General features: G+C 49.6%; 1 protein-coding gene across 1 annotated transcript in view; it reads left to right on the plus strand.

The window, feature by feature from the left end:
- SLC24A3 (solute carrier family 24 member 3) overlaps positions 1 to 22,295 on the plus strand; it is a 473,993-nt gene that overhangs the window by 419,756 nt on the left and 31,942 nt on the right. The window contains exons 8-12 of the mRNA XM_057530157.1: positions 4,941 to 4,966; positions 11,496 to 11,549; positions 15,879 to 16,012; positions 18,157 to 18,317; positions 19,083 to 19,347. Of these exons, the coding sequence (XP_057386140.1) occupies positions 4,941 to 4,966; positions 11,496 to 11,549; positions 15,879 to 16,012; positions 18,157 to 18,317; positions 19,083 to 19,347 (640 nt within the window). The remainder of the gene's footprint in view (positions 1 to 4,940; positions 4,967 to 11,495; positions 11,550 to 15,878; positions 16,013 to 18,156; positions 18,318 to 19,082; positions 19,348 to 22,295) is intronic.

Consider the following 22,295-nt stretch of genomic DNA (forward strand, 5'->3'; position numbering starts at 1 on the left):
GGTATACCTACATTCTCACGGGCACTTTTAACAGGCATAGGCTCCGTACTTCCTACGGGACTGAGTACAGTGTTGGGTCTGTCGATGGAGATTTCCTAGTTCAGTACTCACCACTGTGCAAGCAGCTGTGACAGGAGTCCCATTTTACAGATGGCAACACCAAGGCTCCAGAAATCCAGGGATTTGCTCAAGGTGAGCGAGCTGCAACCCCTCAGGCCAACCAGAGCAGGAGGATAAGATGTACAGCTGCATCAGCCCAGCAAAGAATTCAGGTCTTCCCTCCAACAAAACCTGCCTCGTACTGTCTGGCTTTACCCCACCTACCATGAAGTCCACCTTCACAGGGGCGCCCGAAGGAAGCGCTTACTTTACATTTGGAGACTGAACGTCTGCCTCCCTCTCCTGGAAGTCTTTCATTAAGACGACTCATCTTAAATCTCCTTATCTCGCCCTTTCTGTGAGAGGAAAGTGCCTGACATGTACACTGCTGACTGTCCTCTGGTGCCCGCTGGCCTCCACGACCCGTCCCCCTCGGGCCCTTCCTCCCTCTCCAGTTTGGAGACCCTGAGGCCCTTCTGCTCTCGATTACATCTCAGGGCCCCAGCAAAGTGGGAATGACTCTGGCAGCCAGAAGATTCTCACAGAGAAGGATGTGAGAGAACATTCAAGTTCCTCAAACAAACCAGGGGGTCCCCTGTTCCCTAATCCCTGCCACAGTGAGGAGGCAGGGCTGCTGTAAGTGGTGCTGGGGTCAGGGAGGGAGCCGGGTCATCCGAGCATTTGCTCCTGGAGCCGGGAATTGGGTTGGCTGGACGGGATTCCAGGAGACTTGCTCTTTCCCTAGGACAACAACTTGGACATTTTAGTTCCTCGCCTGTGTTTTTGTGCTGCTGAGCGAACGTAGCCTTTTGCTTTAACAACCATCATCTCCTGTATCCTAAATTGGTCCTCTCATCGCTGTTTCTTCTGCTGTGGCCTGCCCTGCAGGTTGATATGGGATGTCCGGCTCTGCTCAAGCCCTGCCTTTAGTTCCTACCCTCCTGCATCCCCAGCACCATCAGGTCAGCCAGCTGGAGATGCTCACGTCAGAATTACTATTTACCCTTCCATTGGAAGCCATATCTGTGCCTCACAGCTGTTTTCCAATGTATTCCATCTGATTCCTCTCCTCAGAGGGAATCGCCATGGGCTCGGCTAAGCCACCCGCACCCCTGTCCCTGAAGCCGGAGGAAGGCAGGACTCCGAGGAGGCACATCTCCTGAGGGCATCTACGCCGCGGCGGGGGTGGGGGGGAGCAGTTTCCCTTCCCAGCAACGCGGGGAAGATGTTCAAGGTTTCAGTCTCTTGAAAGAGAATGATGGTGTTGATTTTCTCCTTTTACCTTCACTGCTTAAAATTCTGATGGTACCAGAGATTACTGTACAAGCTACGAGATCTCAGCTCCAGCACAGCAGCCGGCCAGCGCCATGGTTACCGCTTACAACCAGCCAGCCCAGGGCCGCTGTGCGCTGCGGGGCCAGCCGGGCCTCTCCTCTCCTGCCCACTCGCCTGCGACTACCGGCTGTCTGTTCCTTGCTGTTCCGCCTTGAGTTCCCTGGGTTGCTCGGTCATCCAGGGATTCACCTGCCTGATGGAAGCCTGTCTCTCTCGGAAGAATTCTAGAGCAGACACCAGCCCTGAAAAGCTGGTTTCCATGGTACCCAAACGTTTCTCGGAAGCTGGAGGAAAAGAGGGTTTTTTCAGATTCACTCCTGTGAGTTCCCATTTAGCTCGTCTGCGGAACACGTGGAAAGCTTAGCGTGAAGCCAGGCGTTGCTCTGGATGAACCAGATATGGGTCAGAGAGCAGGTCCCTGACCAGCCATGCAGCAAATCTGGGGCCCAGAGATCAGCGCACCCACGCGGGCCCTGGCGGGGGGGTGGGGCAATAGCGGCCTCGCCCCAAACACAACCAGCAGAGCACAGAGAGCTGCTTTCCCAAGGCTCCTCTGCAAAATCCCACCTGGGAAAAGGGTGGGGCAGCTCCGACCGCTGCACTCAGGTCTGGGGACTGCGTGTGGGTGTAAATGAGGGACCCACCCGGCCCCAACTCAGAGCACCGGGCAGGAGCTGCCTCCAGAACGTCACCCCGCCCCCTGATGGTAGTGGGCTGGCCGCAGGCCGCTGCGGGAGTCTGTCTGTCCAGGGGCCCTTGCCCACCTCCCAGGAGATTTCATGGAGCCGCCGAGGGGACTTGGTCCAACTTGATCTCAACATCTCTGCCGGGGCCGAGCCGCTGGGATGCGGGGGCCGGGACGTGAGCGCCACCTAGTGGGGACCGGCTGGAACTGGGGGCGCAGTTTCTTGTTTCAGGTGGGGCAAGGCGTGTGATTTCAGGTTCTCTTCTACCCTAGTCACCCCGCCAGCAGGGGTGGGGAAGTTGTTTTGTCTTCTTTTACTCACCGAGTGAGCATGAAAATACAGAGGGATGTGCAACACTTGTCTTAGGAGAATTCAATGAAATAAAATCTGTAAGGAATAAGAAATCCGCTCTAACCATCAGCAACACCAAACGAGAGTCACCACCTTTGTCGTCGTACGTTCTCAGACAGGTCGGTTCCATGCTCTGTCGGCGTGGTCCGGAGACGTGCTCTCCCAGGGGAACAGTCTGTGAACAGTGCGGATTTCCTTCTGGGTGGGTGACAGTCAGCCGGCAGGCCCCCTCCAGGCACCACCAGACTCTGCAGTCAGGTCTCTTTCCTCACCACACACAAGCCTCTTTCCATTCAGGTTTTCTCAAAGGCCTGATTTATAGTCCCTTTTATCAATGTTACTGTTCTTTTTTGGAGGCTCTCGTGTTTCCATCCAATCCTCTTGAAGCAGCGGGGTCAAACCCAGACCGTGTTCACTCGTGGGCCACAAGGGTAGCTGAGGCCTCAGGGCTCCAGGTGGTCAGGGACCAGCATCGCTGCCTCTGTCGTTTGGAAGTTTCTGGTTCCCTCCCCCCACCACGTTTGCATCCAGGCGTGCCTCACTATTTCTCTGGTATTGTGTTCCCTGTAAATTCTGCTCTCACTTTGGAATCCTTTGTACAATTAAGGCCATTCTGATTTTTTTCACCTGTCAGTTAGATGGCACAAAATACGGCTTCCTTAGAGCTGCTTTCATAGTATGGTGTGTTGGCTGCTCTCCCCAGAGAGGAACATTAAATTGGTGATCTAATCAACTCTTTACTAGTATCTTGTGCTCTCTTAAGTGGCTCTGAATTGATTGTTCCAGGCTGCTGCCCAAGACTGATATTGAATTAACTTCAATTAATAGAAAACATTTTCCAACTTAAATCACTGCTTCTGTTCCATGATTTCTTGGATTTTTTGAAAGCTAGCAATTATATAACAGCGGCTGTGAATGCCTTCCTGGGAATGAATTCCATACCATCCAGCCTGGATTGTGGGGTGGTTTCCTTTACTTCTTTATTTGTCTTCCCATTCTGGTTTGACATTTTCATCCAAATGCCAACCTGTTGGATTCGATAATGACAAATGACAAAACGGCAAAAACTGATGAAGCCAATATCTTTTTCAGTGTCTTGTTGGGAAGAGTGAGTTACAAAGAAAAGGGTGGCCCCTTTCTCCTCATCCTTCTCTATGCTCCTTTGGGGTGATCGGAGGGAGGTCCTCTTGTGTGCTTTTTGAGTCGCACCTGCTGGTCTTTGAGGTTTTCTCTGTGTCTCTCACAACTGGTGGTAGTTGTCATCGCCGGGGACTGAAGCGATGTCCCGTTGTTAGCCGAGTTTACCACCTGGGTACAGTAATCACCCTCTACACCCAGATGCTTCTGCCTGAGAGTCTCCAGAGGGCCCTTGCACGAAAGTTGCTCAAAGATGATCGCGCTCAAATCAGTCATGTCCTGTGAGTGTGGGAAGAAACAGCTTCCTACTTGAATGAAATAGAAGGGCATTCATTTGGTTTCAACACCATACCATCTGGGCAAATAAGGGTGTCATGGAAAGAACACGAAGTTAAGAGCCAGGGCTGGGTTCTAGGACCAACTCTGCAGCTAATTGGGCAACCCAAGGGGAATTATTCATGTTCTCTGCAGCTCCATTTCCCGTATAAATCAAAGGGCCAGGATTATACCACTTTTTCCCCCAAAATGAGAAGTGATCTTAGATGCTATGTGGAGTAGGACTTGAATAAACTCAGTCCTGTCGTGTGTTTTCTTCGGCTCCTAACTGATCAGGGAGGGTCTCTGTTTGGTCCTTTGCACTGCTTCTGACCCTCGCTAATCTCCCTTCACACAAGTACAGGCCTGTGGCCCAGGACATGGGCAGCCGACAGTGTCCAGCCAGGATTTTCACTGTTGTCACTGCGTTTATTTTTCCTCTCTCTACACATGGTGCCCAAGTGGTGCCGATTCTCCACCTCCGGTTGTGATGCAGAATTTTCTTTGAAAATAAATTCTTTTAAGGAAACGAAAGAATAGGTTGACTGAAAGAAAAATAATTGAGTCCATAGGAGCTCATGTGCTTTCATAAAAGCTCGAAGGTGCTGTACGATGCGCAGAGGCGTACAGATAGCTTCCAGGGGACCCGTAAGTGACTAATGTTTGCAAGCACCCACCAAGCTCCGCATCCCCTTCCAGATCTGAAATTCTACAAATAACAAGGTTGGGCATGCTTCCCTCTCACTCCATCCTCTGACAGAACTTGCAGGAAGGCTGGGATGGCCTGATGCCCACCCCAGTCTGCCAACAAGACCTCCTTCCACTAACACTGACCAGAGACTAAACCAGCACAGAGGGGAGTTTGCCACAGATGCTTCACACCCCAAACCGGCCCCAGCCGCGATTCCCACCAGCCAGCCACAAGGGTGGATAACATGCATTTATAAAGCATGTGTGTGCGTGTGTATGTGTGTGTGTGTCTGTCTAATCTTCTCTCCTTTTTATTTTTTTTCACAGTTCATTTATGATGAACAAGTTTCGTGGTAAGTACCTCTTTTCCCCTTCCAATTTCTCCTTGCTATGTGGCAGAGACAGTATAGTAAAGACCAAAGTCAGGGTCTAGGAAAGAAACGGAAATGTCGGGGCAGCTTGGAACAACTGGCGTTTCTCAGGAACCCTCTGTCCATCTCAACAAAGAAATTAAATCAGCTTTCATGGAGCAGAGACCATTTCACTTGGGCTGGCCTGGTGGGCTTCCTTTGGGGACTCTGTTATCTTGCTATCTTTATCATCCAAATTAGACAGTGTAAGGCAACTGTGCCTTTCCACAGTCAGTCATGGGCAAGGCCATGGTTAAGATTTGATGAACCTTTTCCAGTTGTCCAGACCGCGTCGGCATATTCCGAATGCCATGTATTCAATATATCCCAGGAACCAGAGGTGAAGGCATGTCAGTGACCTTTAACCCATTAAAGTTCTGCCTAACATTCAAGAAGATCTTAGAGCTCTGAAAAATCAGTGATTTTTTTTTGATAGATTAAAAAATTGCCTGAATTAAGTATACGGGAACATTTAAATTTGGGTCAATGTCCAAATCGCCTTTTTTGAGATGGGTTCTGAGCATGTCAGCTGTGTTCGAAATGGAAATAGAAATTGGGTGTGTCATGCATTCTTGTTACATTTTTCAAATATTTGATCTGCGGAAGTAGAGTGATGTGAAAATACACCTACTTCTTCTGAAAGAACATCTCAGAAACAGGTAGTTGTGATGCTGTAGGTAGACGACTTTTGTGGTATTATTTAGAGCTAAGAATGAGCTAGAAAAAGAAGCACAAACAACAAGGTCCTACTGTAGAGCACAGGGAACTATATTTGATATCCTTTAGTAAACCATAATGGAAAAGAATATGAAAATAATAATAATAATAAATTATACCTTTAATTAAAAAAAGAATTACAGAGCCCAGCAGCCTTCGTTTTCAGCAGAATGAGTGCTAGCCCTTTGCTGGAGCGACATTTCTGTGTCCTAGGATGTCTCTGTGATTTTCAGAATTTGGGGTGGTGGGGAGCATATCACATGGACCATAAATGTTACACACTATCCAGGGTATTAAGATACTTTTGTCAGCTCTCTCTCCTCTATCCAAGAGGGCAAGGGGGAGACAGCTGGGAGAACTTGCTCTAAGACGCATAGTCCCTATGCTGACCCATAAAAATAAGAAGGAAGTCTTCTTTGAATAACAGTGATCAACAGGCTGAAAGGGATCAAGATGTCTGGGAGCACCGCAGGTCAGAGGTCAGAGGCCAGAGGTCAGGAAGAACCTCCTCATGGGATCCACCTGGACCTGGTCGCCACATGGAGTGGTGACATTTTCCCCTCATGTCCTTGGGGATTAAGGGCAGCACAAAAAAACTTGCAGAAGCGTTCCCATTCAAACTCATGGCATGGTTAGCACAACCAGCGCTCTGCCTCAGCAAACAGTAGGTGCCTAAATGTTGCTCAGTGTTGCTGCTCTTTGCTAACAATGCTGCCATAAGGAAAAGCAAGTCATGATCACAGTTGATCTCAGAAATTTTTCTGCTGCTTTTGTGCAGAAAACCTGAAAAGAGGAGACCCGCGGGTGGTTTACCATCTGTCAGTCTTAGAAGGAGCCCTCTCTCCACATCTCCTTGGCTTTGCTCGTGAAAACCACGGCAGGAGGAAATGAAAGCAGGTTCATGACAAGCCTGTGTCAGTCCTTACCCTCAAGGTGTCCTTTAGGATATTTCAGATGGGAAGGAGCAAGAACACGAGAGTCTGTTTCCTCTCCTTTCCAAAGGCTGACCTTCCTACGATGTCAGAGGAGAGAACCTGGGTTCCTAGGCTACTCCCCGAGCCTGTGCTGAAGGCCGGATTCTGAGGTCATCAGCCCCTCAGCCTGGGCACCCAGGCTTCGACAGGAGGGAGGAGGCGGGAGGGCCACGGATACACGAGTCGCAAATTCCCAAGCGGGTTTTGGTCCAGCCTGGGGTGGGTTGGAATCATAACTCATGCACAGGCGAAACTGCAGGAAGAACTAGGGGAAGCTTTCGTGGCACCGAATATCATTCTCAGATGGCCGACCTGTTACGTAATCATGGTTATTACGTGGATGGGGTGACGGAGACCGTTTTTCACGAGTGAGGCTGAGAAATTAAAGTCTGCACCACTGACCCATCACTGCTTTGGGATTTCCAGGGATTTCAGCTCCTCATTTGCCTGCAAAATATACTGAACTTTAAGATATTTTTTACTGTCCACATCTCTTACTCTCTTACCCAGCCACCCATGAGTATTTATTTTACTGAAAGAGTGAGTCTAGGAGCTGATTCCTCTGATTTCTGTCCTAAGAGACAGACTCTTCAATCTGTGCAATTAAAGCACAGTAGTATTTCAGTAATTCCTTAAACAGTGAATTCCTTTCCTTGTTGTAGGACATTCCAGCATGTTCTAGCAATGTCAAGGCAGGTAACCAATTCACCCCAAATCCTTGAAAGGAAACTAATGTCAGTTGTGCTTATTTTGAAACTAAAGTACTCTTTAGGAGGAAAGGAGCCTTGTCAAATACAAGTACACAAGGGGAAGGTATCCCCACCATGCATGGTTTAGATTCCTTTACCATTCCTCAAACAGCATTCCACAGCAAGTCACATTCAGCCAAGAAGTGGCCATCAGAAGGCTTTTAGTAGCAGGTAGTAGAAAAACCAGCCACAGTGGATTACAGAAATAGTGGTTTATTTTTCTTACATATCAAGTACCCCAGATGTAGGTAGTACAGTAGCTCTGCATTTCTCTTGCCCTTTCCCTAATGACCCCAAGATGGCTGCTGTGGTTCCAGCCATCAAGTTTGGATTGAAGGCAAGAAGGAAGAAGAAGGGGCTATGTCGTTTCATTGAACACCTTTCCACCTTATATCTCTTTGGTCACAACTGGGTCTGCTTTGACCAATAAGTGTCCAGGGGGGAATAGAATTACAGCTTTAGACCAATCATTTATCCCACCCTCCTTGAGATCAAGGGTCCCCATTTACTGCCTCAACATAGTGGGGTTCCATTAGCAGGAAGAGGCAGGGGAATATCCGTCGGGTGCTTTTCCATCAGATACCTGCCCCAAAAGACATCTGACATAGATAGCATCAGAGATCCACCTAGTAGGGTATGTGTTCACCCTGCCCAGCAAGACCCCCACTGTTGCCAGAAGGAATTCAGAATGTGTCTTCAGTGAGTCTGAAGGCCTGACAAGAGAACAAAAGGATGCAGGGTGCTGTTTTTTTCTCTTCTTTGAGCGAGTCGTGACTTTGGCGGAGAAAGGAGAACCTGGGACGTGACCTGGACAGTGTCCATCTGCATGGTGTTGGAGACCAGCTTTCGTGGTTCTGGACCCTGGTTAGGAAGTGGAGACGTGCCCTCTGGGCGAGGGGTGGGGGGGGGGACAGGGCGTAGCCCTCCAACACGGAAAAGAACAATCTCTGGCAGGAGAATCCAGGGCCAGTTGTAGGTGGTTCAGAGTGGAAGTTTGTGGGAAGGGGAGAGCGCACCCAGATCACACCAGCCCAGGTCCTTGGCGGACAGCGGCGGGCTGTGGCCGGGAGGGGCAGATGGGAAGAGCGTGTGACATCAGGATCTGCAGTTGGAGTCACTTCAAGTCCCAAACTGTTCATTCCTGAGCACCTCCTGGCTGCCAGCCTCCGTTCCAGAACTGGACACAGAATGCAAAACCCAGTTCGGCCGTGGCCTTTGGGATGTCTGAGACTAGGGGGGAGCAGACACGTCATCACGGTGTCATTTGGAGATACTCACGGCCCCGGGGGCAGGAGGTTGGGGGGCGACACCAAAGACCAGGAAGCCAAGACTTGATGCTCAAACACGGAATCAGGCCAAAAAGCAGAGGGGCCTCAGGGAGCCTCACTTGATGAGGAGGAGGCGCTGGGGGGGCCCTGAGTCTGGGTGCCAACAAGGCAAACCTGAAAGGCCGGCAGGAGAGGGAACCGCGCCGCCACAGGCATCCCTGAAATGTGACGGCAGAGACGCTTACTCAGATATTGCAATGGAAAGGCTTGCTTTGAGTAAAAAATCTAAAAGATCCAAAGGAGTGAGAGAGTTTAAATATACCTGTTCACCAAGTGCTGGACGTAATTCAGTCTCATGGGGATGTCTCTTTGACGTTGGCTTGTTTTCCAGTGACCCCTCACCAAGTCTGTAAAAATGCATCTAAGCAATCACATGACTTCCCTCTAGCTCTTGGGTATCTCTTCCTTCAGAATAAAGCTGGAATAAAAATTTGCTTTTCCCAGTTATGTTCATGCCACGTATACATTGGTTTCAATGAGATAAGGACCACGCTCAGGCCCCTTGGAGGTGTCTTGCAACTGAAAACTGACATTTCGAGAAGTCTCACCTGTGCAGATGAGCTGAACACTGCTCTGTGCTGGGGAGGGAGGGGTGCCTGCTTGGGGGGCACTCCGTCAGGGAGGCCAATCTAAGGAGAAACCAGATCGCTGAGGCGGGAATCAGATGTGAGGAGTGGTGCCAAGTGACTGCTAGAAACAAGCATTTAGATGTGAATAAGTAAATAAAGAAGATAATCCCAGACTGATCAGAGGTTTAAAGAACACAAACAGAAAGTGAAGGAGGAGTAGGCAGGGAAGACTCCTTGGAAGAGGTGATGTTTAAGCTGATATTTGCAGGATAAAAGGGACCAGCGAAGGAGTGAAGGGAAAAGCATTCCTGGCAGAGGGGACGTTAAGTGCAAAGGCTCTGGGGAGAAGGAGGGAGCTTGCCATGTGCAAATGAAAGGAGGTCAGGGTGGGACACGAGGATTGGGGGAAGAAGGAAAAAGAACCGGGTTTTGCAGGGAGGGGCACCTTTGATATTTTTCTCAAGTCTCTTGGGAAACAATTGAAGAGTCTTAAGCAGAAGAATGACAGGATCCAGAAGCACTGAGGAAGGCAGTTCAGAGGCTGAAATTAAGGTGGGGGAGGGAGGTAGCAGTGGAGCGGGCAGACACCCACAATTCCGGAGATATTTTGGACACAGAGTCCCGATGGGCATGGGGGAGGGCAGAGAAGGGCTCCACTTTTATTTCCAGATGTGGGGCTTGACTGCGCAGTTCACTGACAAGACAAAGCCCTGGAGAACACGAAGCTGGGGCGTAGGAATTAGGAACTCTGTTCCGACCTGCATCTAGACGCCACGTGGAGAGGCTGTATTGACAAGTGGATCCTGAACCTGGAGCTGGGAGAAGTGTGGGGTGGACATGTCTGTTGGTTTTCCAGAAATAGGACAAGAGGACATCACCTAGAGAGAACGTTAGAGGTCACACTGAAGAAGTGGAGGGGACACAAAGGGAGGGAGAAGAAGTTAGGGGACAGAAGGAAAACCAGGAGTGTGGCCCTCAAAAGTCAGGAGAAGAGAGTGTCTTGTGAAGAGGGTGGGCAATCAACTTCAGATGCTGCAGAAACACTGAACAGGATGACAGAGAACCACCTCTGTGGTTGTGTGTATCTGCAGAATCATTCTCAGCCAATGCATGGTAGCTCGTTTTCCTGTGGACATACCATAACTCACGTACCCAGTCCTTCATCTGATAACCGCCTTGCTTCTTTCCAACACTTCATTTTTATAAAACAGCACTGCAACGAAAACCCTGTGTGTACCTCCTTTTTACGTTTGATCACATATTTCCCCAGGATCAGTTTCCAGACATGGAACTTGAAAAAGCGAAGGAAAGCCATAACCTAGAATTTCTTCATAGACCATCCTCCAGGAACCTTTTCTTGAAGCCAAAATTACTCCCTCAATTAGCTAATTAAATTCTACAGCTAAAGAGGAACCTAGAAATCAAGTTCCCTTGCTTTTTAACTGAAAGTTACTATAATAAAGAAAACAGAGGAAGTATTCCAAGTATCAGAAGTTCAAGGTGCATTCCAGAAGGTTTCATTATTTTTCTTTCTTTCTTTCTCTTGACCATTTTCCCACTCATTCATGCTAATCCTTCCTGCTAGCACTTTCCCTGCCCAAGGTGTCTGTCTCTCTCCCCCTGTGTCCCTCCCTCCTCCTCTCCCCTCCCCCCCAACTCTTCTTCCTTTCCCTCTCCTTCTCCCTCTCTCTACACATGCCTTGCTCTGATGTACCTAACAATCCCTTGGTTGCCCTTATCAATTCCTCTAGTTTGCCCTTTGTAACTGTATCTGAATAGTTTTAGTGAATGATTAAGCTGTGGTCAGATTTATACACATACCCCTATATTCAGCAACATTATAGAAGGCTTGCTGGGTTCAAAATATTCTTTGGGGTGAGTGAATAACAGAGAAGAGGGAGCATTTTCCTTTGAAGTAGGGGAGGAAGAGAAAGATCCTGAAAACCTGGATACAGCCTAGGAAATGTCTGCAGACCAGGAAATATGTGGAACTTGTTTGCACGTCTGCCTCATGCTTGCCGTGCTTGGCAGGTTGAGCTGCCGTTCACATCACACATGTGTCTGAGGGGACCTGGAGGACGGCACATCTGTCTAGGGTGGCTTCTGTTAACTGACCATTCTTGGTTTGTCCACAGGTGGGAGTCTTTAGTCCTCGTGCTGATGTATCTCATCTACATTGTCATAATGAAGTAAGTAAAATACTTTCTTAGTTTCTCTCCCAAAACTCTTTCCTACACTCAGCGTTATGTGATAATGTGGGCAGAGGAACAGGGAACAGGGCGGGTACCTGTCATCAGAGGCTCACTTGGCTCCCTGGGCAGCCTGCTAGGAATCAATGCAATCTCGACTTATAGCAGAAGCATAGACCCTTCCAGCCCAAATGTATGATAGAATCAAAGCTTCGTGGTTTCATTTGAGAAATCTCTCAAACCCTTGCCCCGCTTCAGGACCTGGCAGCCTACCTTTTGGCTGTTTTTTCGCTCACTTTCATAACAAGAAAGGAGGTAAAGCTCAATGTGTTATGTTTCCATATAGGTGGAGGGGAGATGGGACCAGAGCTGGATAAGAGATAACTAAAACCATGGATCAAATATCTACAGACTTCCATTATTCGTATTGTATTAGTCAGCTATTGCCGCTTAACAAATGACCACAAAACTTAATGGCTTAAAACCATAAATGTGTATTATCTTGTACAGTTTCTGAGAGTTAAGCATCCAGGAGCAGTTGAACTGGAGGGTGCTAGCTCAGGGGCTCTCATGGGATTATAGGTAAGAGGTTGTCCAGGGCGGCTGTCATCCGTTTGGGGCTCCAAGACGGCCCACTCACGATGCTGGTGAGTAGGTGCTGGTCGTTGGCTGGAGGCCCCAGTTCCTCACCACGTGGGCTTCTCTTCAGGGCCACTCTACTGTCCCCACACCTGGGAGTTGGCTTCCAACAGAGCAGGTGATTCAAGAGAGAGCAGGAAGGACCCAGCAACACCTCTTATGATCTGGTCTCACAAGTCACACACCATCACTACTGCCGTGTTCTGTTTATTAGAAACGAGTCACTCAGTCCAGTCCTCACTCAACGGGTCTGCTTTGCCTTTTGAAGAGAGGAGTGTCACAGAATGTGTGGATGTAATTTAAAACCACCACATCATGCGTTCTTGTTCCCCTTGGAGTCTGGACAGCTTACCACCTGTATCAGGAGTTATGTTGCTGATGTTTCCCATACTCTAGTGTAAAATGTAAGCACCGTGGTTGGAAGCTGCCAGTTCATCTTTTTGCTGAGTGCCATGGAGATGAGGAGCTTGTCAGTGGTGCAGAGATATTCTGTGCTGCAGATTCCTGCCCCACAGGAGCTGCTCCTTTTGCTCTAAGTTAGTCCATGTTCTCCCCAGCCTATGTAACTGCAGGAGTGACCACCTTCTCTAGGACACAGGGCAGTAGACCGCTCTCAGAGACTGCCCATTTGGACCCATCGGGTAGCAGTCTGCACTTGACGTGTCAAGTTTTCCTTGCTGTTGAGGCCTGACAGAGATTAATTCTGGTGGCCGAGAGCCCGTTGGGAGAAATCAGTGTGGCCATTGACAAACGTCACAGGAACAGTGAAGGTAGGAGCTGGCTTGACCGACAGCCAGGGTGGGCTGTAAGCCATCTGCTGCCATTCCGCTCAATATAGCACCCAGTTTCCACCTCAGGAGCTGTCCCACAGTCAGTGTGGACCCTGTCACTGGGTCGTGTGACTGGAAGAGGACATTTCTACTGATAGAATAGAACCTTACCCAAACTTATCCTGGTGTGGAGTTACCATGAGGTAGCAAACAAAGAAACCAGATACTTTCACCGCAAATCACCTTCCATTTAAGCATCCCAATACATCAGCTCTCATGAAAACCAGAGTTGGCCCAAAAGTTTTCCAGTTTCTAGATTCCAAGGAAAAGCCTTTAAAGATGGAAGGAGCCAACTTGCTCCTCTTTCTCTCAAAGAGCAAAACTACTGGGGAATTGGTGCCACAGTCAGGAAGCCTCAACAATAGACGTCTTCTTTCAGCATTTTTTATATCACCTTTTTTTTTTTTTTTTTTTACATTTTGATGCTTTGAGACCCCAAAGAGTCAAGAGCTCTCATATTCCCTTTTGAAAAGGTGGATCCTTCAATTATTCCAGAGAATTGGCTGAGTGTCTGCTATAAGACCAACGTGGATCTAGGGTTTTAAATCTGAATTTAGATGAAAGCATGTGTCATACTGAATTCACCAGGGGCTACACGGAATAAGGAGGTCTTCAAAAAGTGGTTTTCATCTAAAAAGAAGGAAGATTGAGGAATTTTGCTAGCGTGCATTCTGTGACCACAGTACCCCTCTATTGAGCCATCGTAATGCCCGTGAGTTGCCAGCGGGGCACGTGGACATAAAGATAACATAGTGAACAATCTCCCTACCCCAAACCATGCCCAGTGTGAAAGCTAATGAGGTGTGTTTCTGCTGATGCTTCAGCTTTACCAACCTCCCAGCTGTTCAGACCAGCAGGATACAAATAGACCGGGGAAAGGCAGCTACTGTGCTCGTGGAATTTTCTGCATAAATTCTAGTCCTAAGTTCTAAATTGAAATCTCTGCTCTTTAGCCATCCCGCTCCATAATCAGAGGCTTTAATCACTGGGTTTTATAAAATCTGATTTATAAAATTGCATGCTTCATAATAAAATAGCTTCAGGGTGCAAGCACAAAATTTAAAACATTCAATTAAAAATATAAAACAGAGCAGCAGCCATTAAAAACAGCATGTATTAGAATCATCAGCTGCCTCCTGGGTAGATGGCTTTAAAATGACGTTAAACGTTCTGTCTGAAGGTCAAAAAGCAATTCCAGTTTGGCCCAACAGGTAGAAACCTTACGGGAGCCTGAGGCATACCCGGCCTCAGCGAGGGTTGATTTCTGTACTTCTGGGTCACTTCTCTGGGGTTTGGTCCCCAGATGAGGCAGTGTGGTCTGGTGGTTAAGATCAAGTGCTTCCTGTGCAGCCCCAGCCATGGGACCTGGGCCAGGTGATTCAGTCATTTTGAATCTCAGTTTCTGCTTCTAAAAACAGAATGAACAATGCTTCCTACCTGAAAGGGTGTTTGTAGGATGGAACATGATGGAAGAGTTAAGTAATTAACCAATATCTGCTTCCAAGAAAGCACTTATAATAATACGATACATAGTATTATTATCCTATTATCCAAATCCAAATAAATGTATAACACCCAGTTGCTAACTTTTAAAGCAAACACCCAAGCAAGTCAGTATTTCTGTGGGGAAAGTGGATTCTGAGTCAAGATGCCAGAAACACCACGTCTCCCCTAGAGCCCCATCAGGAGGGGAGAGAAAGAAAGTGGGGAGGCCTTTCCATTAAGAAGACTGTTGACCGTGCAAGGCAGTCAGCAGACTAGCATGACACACCCCACGTGCTTGCCAGGAGCCCTACAACCGTGAACTAGCTTCCTCCACTCACACCCCTAGCCGTTTCCCTCTCCCCATGTGACCTGAAGCCCCAGACGTCATGTCAGTTCACCTACCCAAACGTCAGTGCATGTCTCTTAAAGGACTCATTTTTCACCTAACCACCATGATCACAACTAAAAGAACGGTAATGCTTTGATATGAGTAAGTATCCAGTCAGTGTTCAGATTGTCAATGGTCTCAGAAATATCATTTTTATAGTTTTATTTTCATCTCATAAATGTCATAAATATTTTAAAAACCAGTGAGTTTCCTAGGATTCCTCTATGGGAGTCTTCTAATACCAGCGATAAAGGGACCAGGACATTTACCTGCCAAAACATCCTAGGAACTTGACTAAGCTTCCTCCCTTCCAACACACATGGAAGAAGCACTGCACAATGTTTTGATTCTTTTTCACTCAGTCGTTCTGGAGAATCATAGCCCAGAATTTTCTCATAAAGCCAAGGGCGCAGCAGACCTGGAATTATGACACAACAGTGACAGACATTTCCAGGCTCCCAGCCTATGACCTCAGGAAACCAAAGGCAGACAGAGACCTTGACAGCCAGCCCGCCTGTACACGTGGACCGTGATACACAGCCTGGGGTAGCAGCAGAGACGGACGTGACGCCTTGACCTTCCTCCACCAAGCATGCCCCTGACAGCAAAGGCCCTGGGGACCTGGCCCAGAGGAGGGAGACCTTGCCCATCCCTCTGAGTCTCACAACAGCCCTTCCACGCACAGACCCCGAGTAAGGGAACTCAATCCCAGAGGTCCCCCCCCTGACCTGGAAGACTCTGCAGAGAAAGCAGTGTGTCCCTATGTATCTATGTGATGTTGGCTTTATTTTCACTTACCGTATATTCTCAAGTTGGGAAATGGGCAGGTTGTATATTCTGGGGGAAACAGGATGATCACATAATCTAATAACTTAAGGCACAGGGTCCTCCACAGGCGTCCAGGTTCGGGGGGCTGCGGGGAGCTGGGAGCCGGGGAGGCAGGTACGGCCGTGCTGATGGGCTCTTTCCGCACATGGCCGTGTCCAGATACAACGCCTGCATTCACCAGTGCTTCGAGAGGAGGACCAAGGGTGCAGGAAACATGGTCAATGGCTTGGCCAACAACGCTGAAATCGATGACAGCAGCAACTGCGACGCCACCGTGGTGCTACTCAAGAGAGGTAACCCCGGGGGGCTGCGTACCCCCGCCAGGCCCCAGAGGGTGTGCCTGCCCCCGGGGAGGCCTCCCTCCCTCCCTCGCTGCATCGGGCAGGGAGCAGGTTCATCCTGGTGATGGGCAACCTCCGAAAGCCAGTGGAAGTTCTTGGACCAAACATGCTGGGGGTGATATAGGGCAAGTGGGGCGATGGTAAAGGAGAGGAGGCCGTGGGTGTCAGGGTGCTGACTCTGTCACATTCCGACTGAGTGACCATGAAGCAAGTTACTTAACCCCTCTGAGCTTCAGTTTTCTCTCCTGCAAAATGAGGGTAACTTTTGTAACAAGTTAAGGAGATAAAGTCTGCAGAATACTCCATTAATTAGAGTTGTTATTAGCGTATTATTATATCCAAATTCACTTTCAGGCTACATTACCTCAGTTTCTGAGCTGCAAAATGACAGAGAAAATTACCCTTTTTTTTCCCCAAAGTAATGCTTACATTCAATAGATGCTTATTAAGCAGCTGATATACAAAGAGATAATACAGTGCTCTCTAATAATTTTCTTTCTTCGAGGAACATGGAAAATTTTCATTTATGTTTGCCTAGAATGCGTTTCATTTTTCATTTAATTTCTTTTTAACTTTCCCCTTGAAATGTGTGGGTTCATTTCTTCTCAGTCCACTTGGTTTGCTTTTCAGGCAAAACAAAAGAAATTAGAACATCTATAGGTTATTTTCAAATATGTATCTAAGTGTGAAATCTGTGGGTAATTATTAGAATTTGAAAATCAATTATTTGATATACTTTTCTCACTAATTATATGCATGGTGAACAAAAGACTTTTGAGTATTCAATGCCATCCCACATAAGGATTTCATTTAGTTTCTTCTCTTCAGGGTAGTTCATAACCATGAAAGGAATACTCTTAGGGAACCAAAGAGAGCTACCTATTATTAGTCAGTGTTTCCAGAGATCATTTCATGGTTTAGTGGCCTGGAGAACAGGAGTGAGGCCTTGGCCAGGTACCCGTGAGCTGTGTGCTCGTATTGCAGCATCCACAGAGAGGGGCTTGGGCCATGGCAGAAGTTATTTTCAGGCCTGCCAGCAGATCCTGACGCAAGATTTGCCCTAAGCACCCCCTGGACTCGAGCCCAGCTCCCCACCCCTAGCCCCCGGTCAGCCCTGCTCACAGGCTGGGCTGCAGCAATGTGGGCATCCCCCCACCATGTCTTCCACCTGGACTAATGTCAATTCTGCAGCTTTTAACAGCTCAGAATGAGCACTGGTGACATTTGAAGGGCATAAAGTGCTACTAAAGACTATTGGGGTCTTTCCTATGCCCCAGATATGAGCAGCAGGAAAAGAATCCTTTGAGGACAAAGGGGGATTCTTTTATGTTATCACTCATTCTCACCATATAAGTGAAGGACTCTTAAATTGTTTCAGGTCATTTCAAAGAGGTATCGATGAGCCCCGTAGAAAGCAGATTTTAACTCTTCTTCAAATTTTGATCATGACAACCCTTCCAGGATGGATGAATAGTTGGATGGATGGTTGGATGGATAGTTGGAAGGAAGGAGGAGGGAAGGGAGGAAGGAAGCGGGGGAGGGAGGGAGGGAGGCAGGGAGGGAGGAAGGAAGGATAGATGGGTAGGTGGGAGGATACATGAATGGATGGATGGGTGGATGGATGGATGGACGGATGGTTGATTGGATGGTGGATGGATGATTGGATGGATGGATGGATAGATGAATGGTCAGATGGATGGATGGATGATTGGATGGATGGATGGATGGATGATTGGATGGATGGATGGATAGATGAATGGTCAGATGGGTGGATGAATGGATGGATGGTCAGATGGATGGATGGATGGATGGATGATTGGATGGATGGATGGATGGATGATTGGATGGATGGATGGATAGATGAATGGTCAGATGGGTGGATGAATGGATGGATGGATGGATAGATGATTGGATGGATGGATGGATGGATGGATGGGTGATTGGATGGATGAAAAGGAAGAAGAAGGAAAGGAGGGAGGGAAGGAAGATAGAAGAGAGAGAGCAGGAAAGAAAAGAATGGAAGGAAGGTGAATGAATATCTCTTTCCTGCTCCTAGCCTCAATGTTATTTTTATTTTATGTTTTTAATTTTCCCAGCCAATTTCCACCGCAAAGCGTCAGTGATCATGGTAGATGAGCTGCTGTCGGCCTACCCACACCAGCTTTCTTTCTCTGAGGCTGGTCTTCGAATCATGATCACCAGCCACTTTCCCCCCAAGACTCGACTCTCCATGGCCAGTCGCATGTTGATCAATGAGGTATTTGGGAAAGCACAGTCCATCTGCCGTGGACAGGGTGGGAAACTGGGAAGGGGAGAAAGTTTCCTGGTCTGAATGTAGAAGCACCTACCTCAGTATTTCGCACAATAATATCCCGTAGCCATTTCCCAACATCTTTGCTCTCTGGACCAGCTGTGCATCTTGGTCCTTGCTCTTCCCTCCACATGTCCAGAGACATGGTCCAGCTCCCAGTTATACAGAAAAACTCTTCTATCCCTTCTACCTACCTTCTTCTTTTTATCTTCCATCTGAATAAAGCTCTCCAAAGTGAATGCACAGAAGTAGTTGCTAAATCAAGGTTACCCTAGTTTAAAGTAATGCAGAGTCTCTGACCTGAATTTTCCTGGGTGTTCCTTTCTCCGGAACGGCAGCCTTTTTGATACAGTAATCCAAACACATGTGTATGGCTTTCTCACATATGGACCGAGGAATTCCTACAATCTGGAGGAGAACGTTAATACCCCAGCACACAGGGAATCAAGAACCCTGATAGGAAAGCAGTGCCCATCTGAGATATGGGGATTCTCCTCTAAAGTGATTTGCAAGTTCCAGTGGGTCATAAAGATTAATCCTTCCTCCCAGAGTTGGTTATTACTTTGAGGAATCCCTTAGAACTTCTCTGCAGAGTCTTCTGGAAGCACCTCCTTGCCCGCTGACTGGGAAATATCCCAAAATAGCTGGTGTTCTGGGTATGAGGATTTGCAGCCCCTCTGGCCGTATTAGAACGTGCCTTTCTTTTTCCAGAGACAAAGACTGATAAATAGCAGGGCTTATGCCAATGGGGAATCCGAGGTGGCCATCAAAATCCCAATTAAGCACACGGTGGAGAACGGGATGGGGCCCAGCAGCGCCCTGGACAGAGGGGTGAACGGGACTCGGGGGGACGACGTTGTTGCTGAGGCCGGCAACGAGACGGAGAATGAGAACGAAGACAACGAGAACGACGAGAACGAGGAGGAGGAGGACGAGGAGGACGAGGAAGGGCCGTACACGCCGTTCGACCCCCCCTGTAAGCGGTCCCGCGTCTGGGCTGGGCTGGGGTCTGGAGCTATTTTGAGGCCACTGAGTTGATGCCCTTGACTTGGGTGACCTTTCTGATATTAAATTCAAGGAAGTATCTCTGTATGACGTAGAAATATTTATATTAATTTTTACAGTGGATAAGACTCTACTGTAGGGGGTCCAAAGATGACCAAGATGGTGACACTCGGTCATGGGTTGAAATGTGGGCATTTCAAGGAGGCTCTCTCTCAGCTGTTCCTCGAGGCCCCCTGGAGCTAAGGAGGAAAGCCCGTGACCCTGTTGGCCAGGCACGTGGTGCTGGGGGGAGAAGGGCTTCACCCATCTTCACCCACCCCGTTGTGGTTGGTGGGAGGCTGTCCTGGCAAAGCCAGCCCTGGGGGGCCAGCAGCCCTCCCAGGCGGCCTTTGCTCTTCCCTCATCCCCATTCAGGCCCCACCTGTCCCAGGACCTGCTATTTCCAGGGTGGGCACCCCAGGGGATGCACACCTGGGTAGAAAGTGCCTAAATCACACCGCGGGGCTGGCCCACGGAATCTCCCGGCTCCTTGACGGGTGGAGGCACAGGCGGAGGCTGGTAAAGCTTTCAGGACCCCAGCCACCAGGGCAGTGTCCTTCTCCCCCGACTGCTGCCTCCAACAAAGACCTGGCTGTTCCCGCAGCCTTGTCCCCCAGCCCTACCCATTAGGGGAATGGGCGGACCAAACCCAAAGAATTCTGCTAGACCTTCCAGAAGTTTCTGGTTGTTTCAAGAAAGAGTGTGATGGTCCAATTCGCACTCATTGCCAAGTGTGTGAAGCTTAAGTAGCCTGTGTGTCTTCTCTGAGGTGCTGGGATGGATGGGGGCTGTAGGTTTTCAGGTGGGAGTGCTGGTTCCACGTGAAAGACCATTCAATGGTGAGACGTGGGCACAGGGTAGCAGAGTCGCATGTTACTTTTGGATGCAGGGTCCTTCTGTGCCCCTCTTTGTGTCCAGGGACAGCAGGTAAAGCTCAGGGGGGCGCTGGGACCCCCTCAGGGCTCCTGAGATCTCGACCTGGTCAAGGGCTGACCAAAACTAACTAGAAAATACCCACCTAGATTCCTACACCCCAAACTCCAGAATCGCCCACCCAGAGTTAAATCATTACTTGTTAGTAGGTTATCTTGCTAGAAAAAACTATCCTGGCTCTTTATCCATTTTGCCACCTTTGGCAACATTTCTTGGCAACCTTCCTATCGCCCAGGACAAACACGTGTTAAGGATGAAATGACCAGACCCCCCGCTCCTCCCTCGTAAGGCCTTGTGTTCATTTTCTATTGCTTTGTAACAAATAAGAACAAGCCTCGCGGCTTAAACCGGTTGGTTTGCTCGGGTTCTGGGGGGTCAGAAGTCCGGCGTGGCCTGGCTGGGTGTTCCGAGGCTCACAGGGCCGTGATGGAGGGGGGTGGGCAGGGCTGTGGTCCTTCCTAGAGGCCCCGGCACACTCGGGTGTCTGGCAGGAGTGGGTTCCTGGTGGTTGCAGGGCTGAGTCTGTCTCCTCCTCGTGGCTGTCACCGGGGCTGCTCCCTGCCGCAAGGCCACCACCCTCTGCTCCCGCGGCCCCTCGTCTAGCAAACCAGCACCGTGTGCTGTGTCTGGTCCTCCCCACACTCCCCTCTAGCCTCCCCTTCTGCTTCCGAGGGCTCCCGTGATGGATCATGACCTGCCCGTCTGGAGGTCAGCTCTGCCCTAGAGCCTAGCACAGTTAGGGCTGGTGGTTCATCCTTCCCGCAGGCTGTGAAAACTGGGGCACAGACCTTGGGGGCCACACCTGGAATTCCGCCTCCCCCAGCCCTTGTTTTTAGAGTTCACCATCAGCAGCCCACAACCAAGCTCCAGGAGTGCTGACTTGGCTAAAGTCTTACCCTGACGAAAGAAGCCGTGAGGCCAGTTGATGAGTTTGTAAGTGGCTGGCGCTGTGTTGGCCCCGGAGCCCAGGAGCCCACGTGCACCCCTCCAGGAAAACATGAGAGCCACGTGTGTGAGAGCAGAGAGCCCTCATCACTCAGTGGGACAGAAGGGCCCCCTTTGGGTCACGTGTTCCCTATTTCTCACCTGGACGAGGTACATCCCAGACCTAACTGTGAGGTTTCGGGGTATCTTGAACTCCTGCTCCCCACCCTTGCCCGTGGAATTAGGATGCAGATGTGGAGGCCCCAGGGCCTTCTCACGTGTTGGGAGACATGGCTGCAGGTGTGGGCTCAGGCACACGCGTCAGGCACCCTCTGTCCTTTGGAAGCACAGGCCTTCAAGGAGACGGGATGCTCTGCGTGGTCCTGCCACCCCAGGGGTCTCGGCTTCACCCCAGGGCCACGAGGGGCTGAGACCGGAAGTGGGGTCCTGAGTCCCCCTACACCAGCCCTTCTCACCTGGGCATCCTTGACAAAGGGTGGGGACTGATTCGGGAGGTCTGGGTGGGGCCCGAGATTCTGCGTGTCTAACAGGCCCTCAGGTGATACTGGTGGTCCATGGGCCACCGTGGGTGGTGGGGGCTAGAGGCCCGGGGTCCAACCAGCCATCTTCACGGTTCCTCTGTGTCGCCAGGGAGCCTAGTTCAGGGCCTGGTTCTGCCTCTGAAGTGGAGGATGGGCTTGTCCGAGTGTGGCCCCCTGTCCTCCACCAGCTGCTGAGAAACGCCGTTCCCGGGCCCGGAACCTCCATTCGAGGCTGGGGGCTGAGTGTCCGGCCAGGCCTTCCCTTAGGCAGGGCCGCTTCGTCGCAGTAGTGAGTGGGTGGAGGCCCCCAGGCCAGCAGAGGGCCCTTGAGGGTCCTCTCAGGCCAAGTTCCTTCGGCCTGAAAAAGGCCCCTCCACTGGGTGAGGATGTGTTTCCCTCCCACGGGAATCCTGCAGGGGCCTGGGTTCCCTGTGTTTCTGCCACCAGGGCTTGACTAGAGTGTGTATAATTAACAAGTAAG

The sequence above is a fragment of the Balaenoptera acutorostrata genome, chromosome 15 (assembly GCF_949987535.1).
Source record: "Balaenoptera acutorostrata chromosome 15, mBalAcu1.1, whole genome shotgun sequence".
Classification (NCBI taxonomy): Eukaryota; Metazoa; Chordata; class Mammalia; order Artiodactyla; family Balaenopteridae; genus Balaenoptera; species Balaenoptera acutorostrata.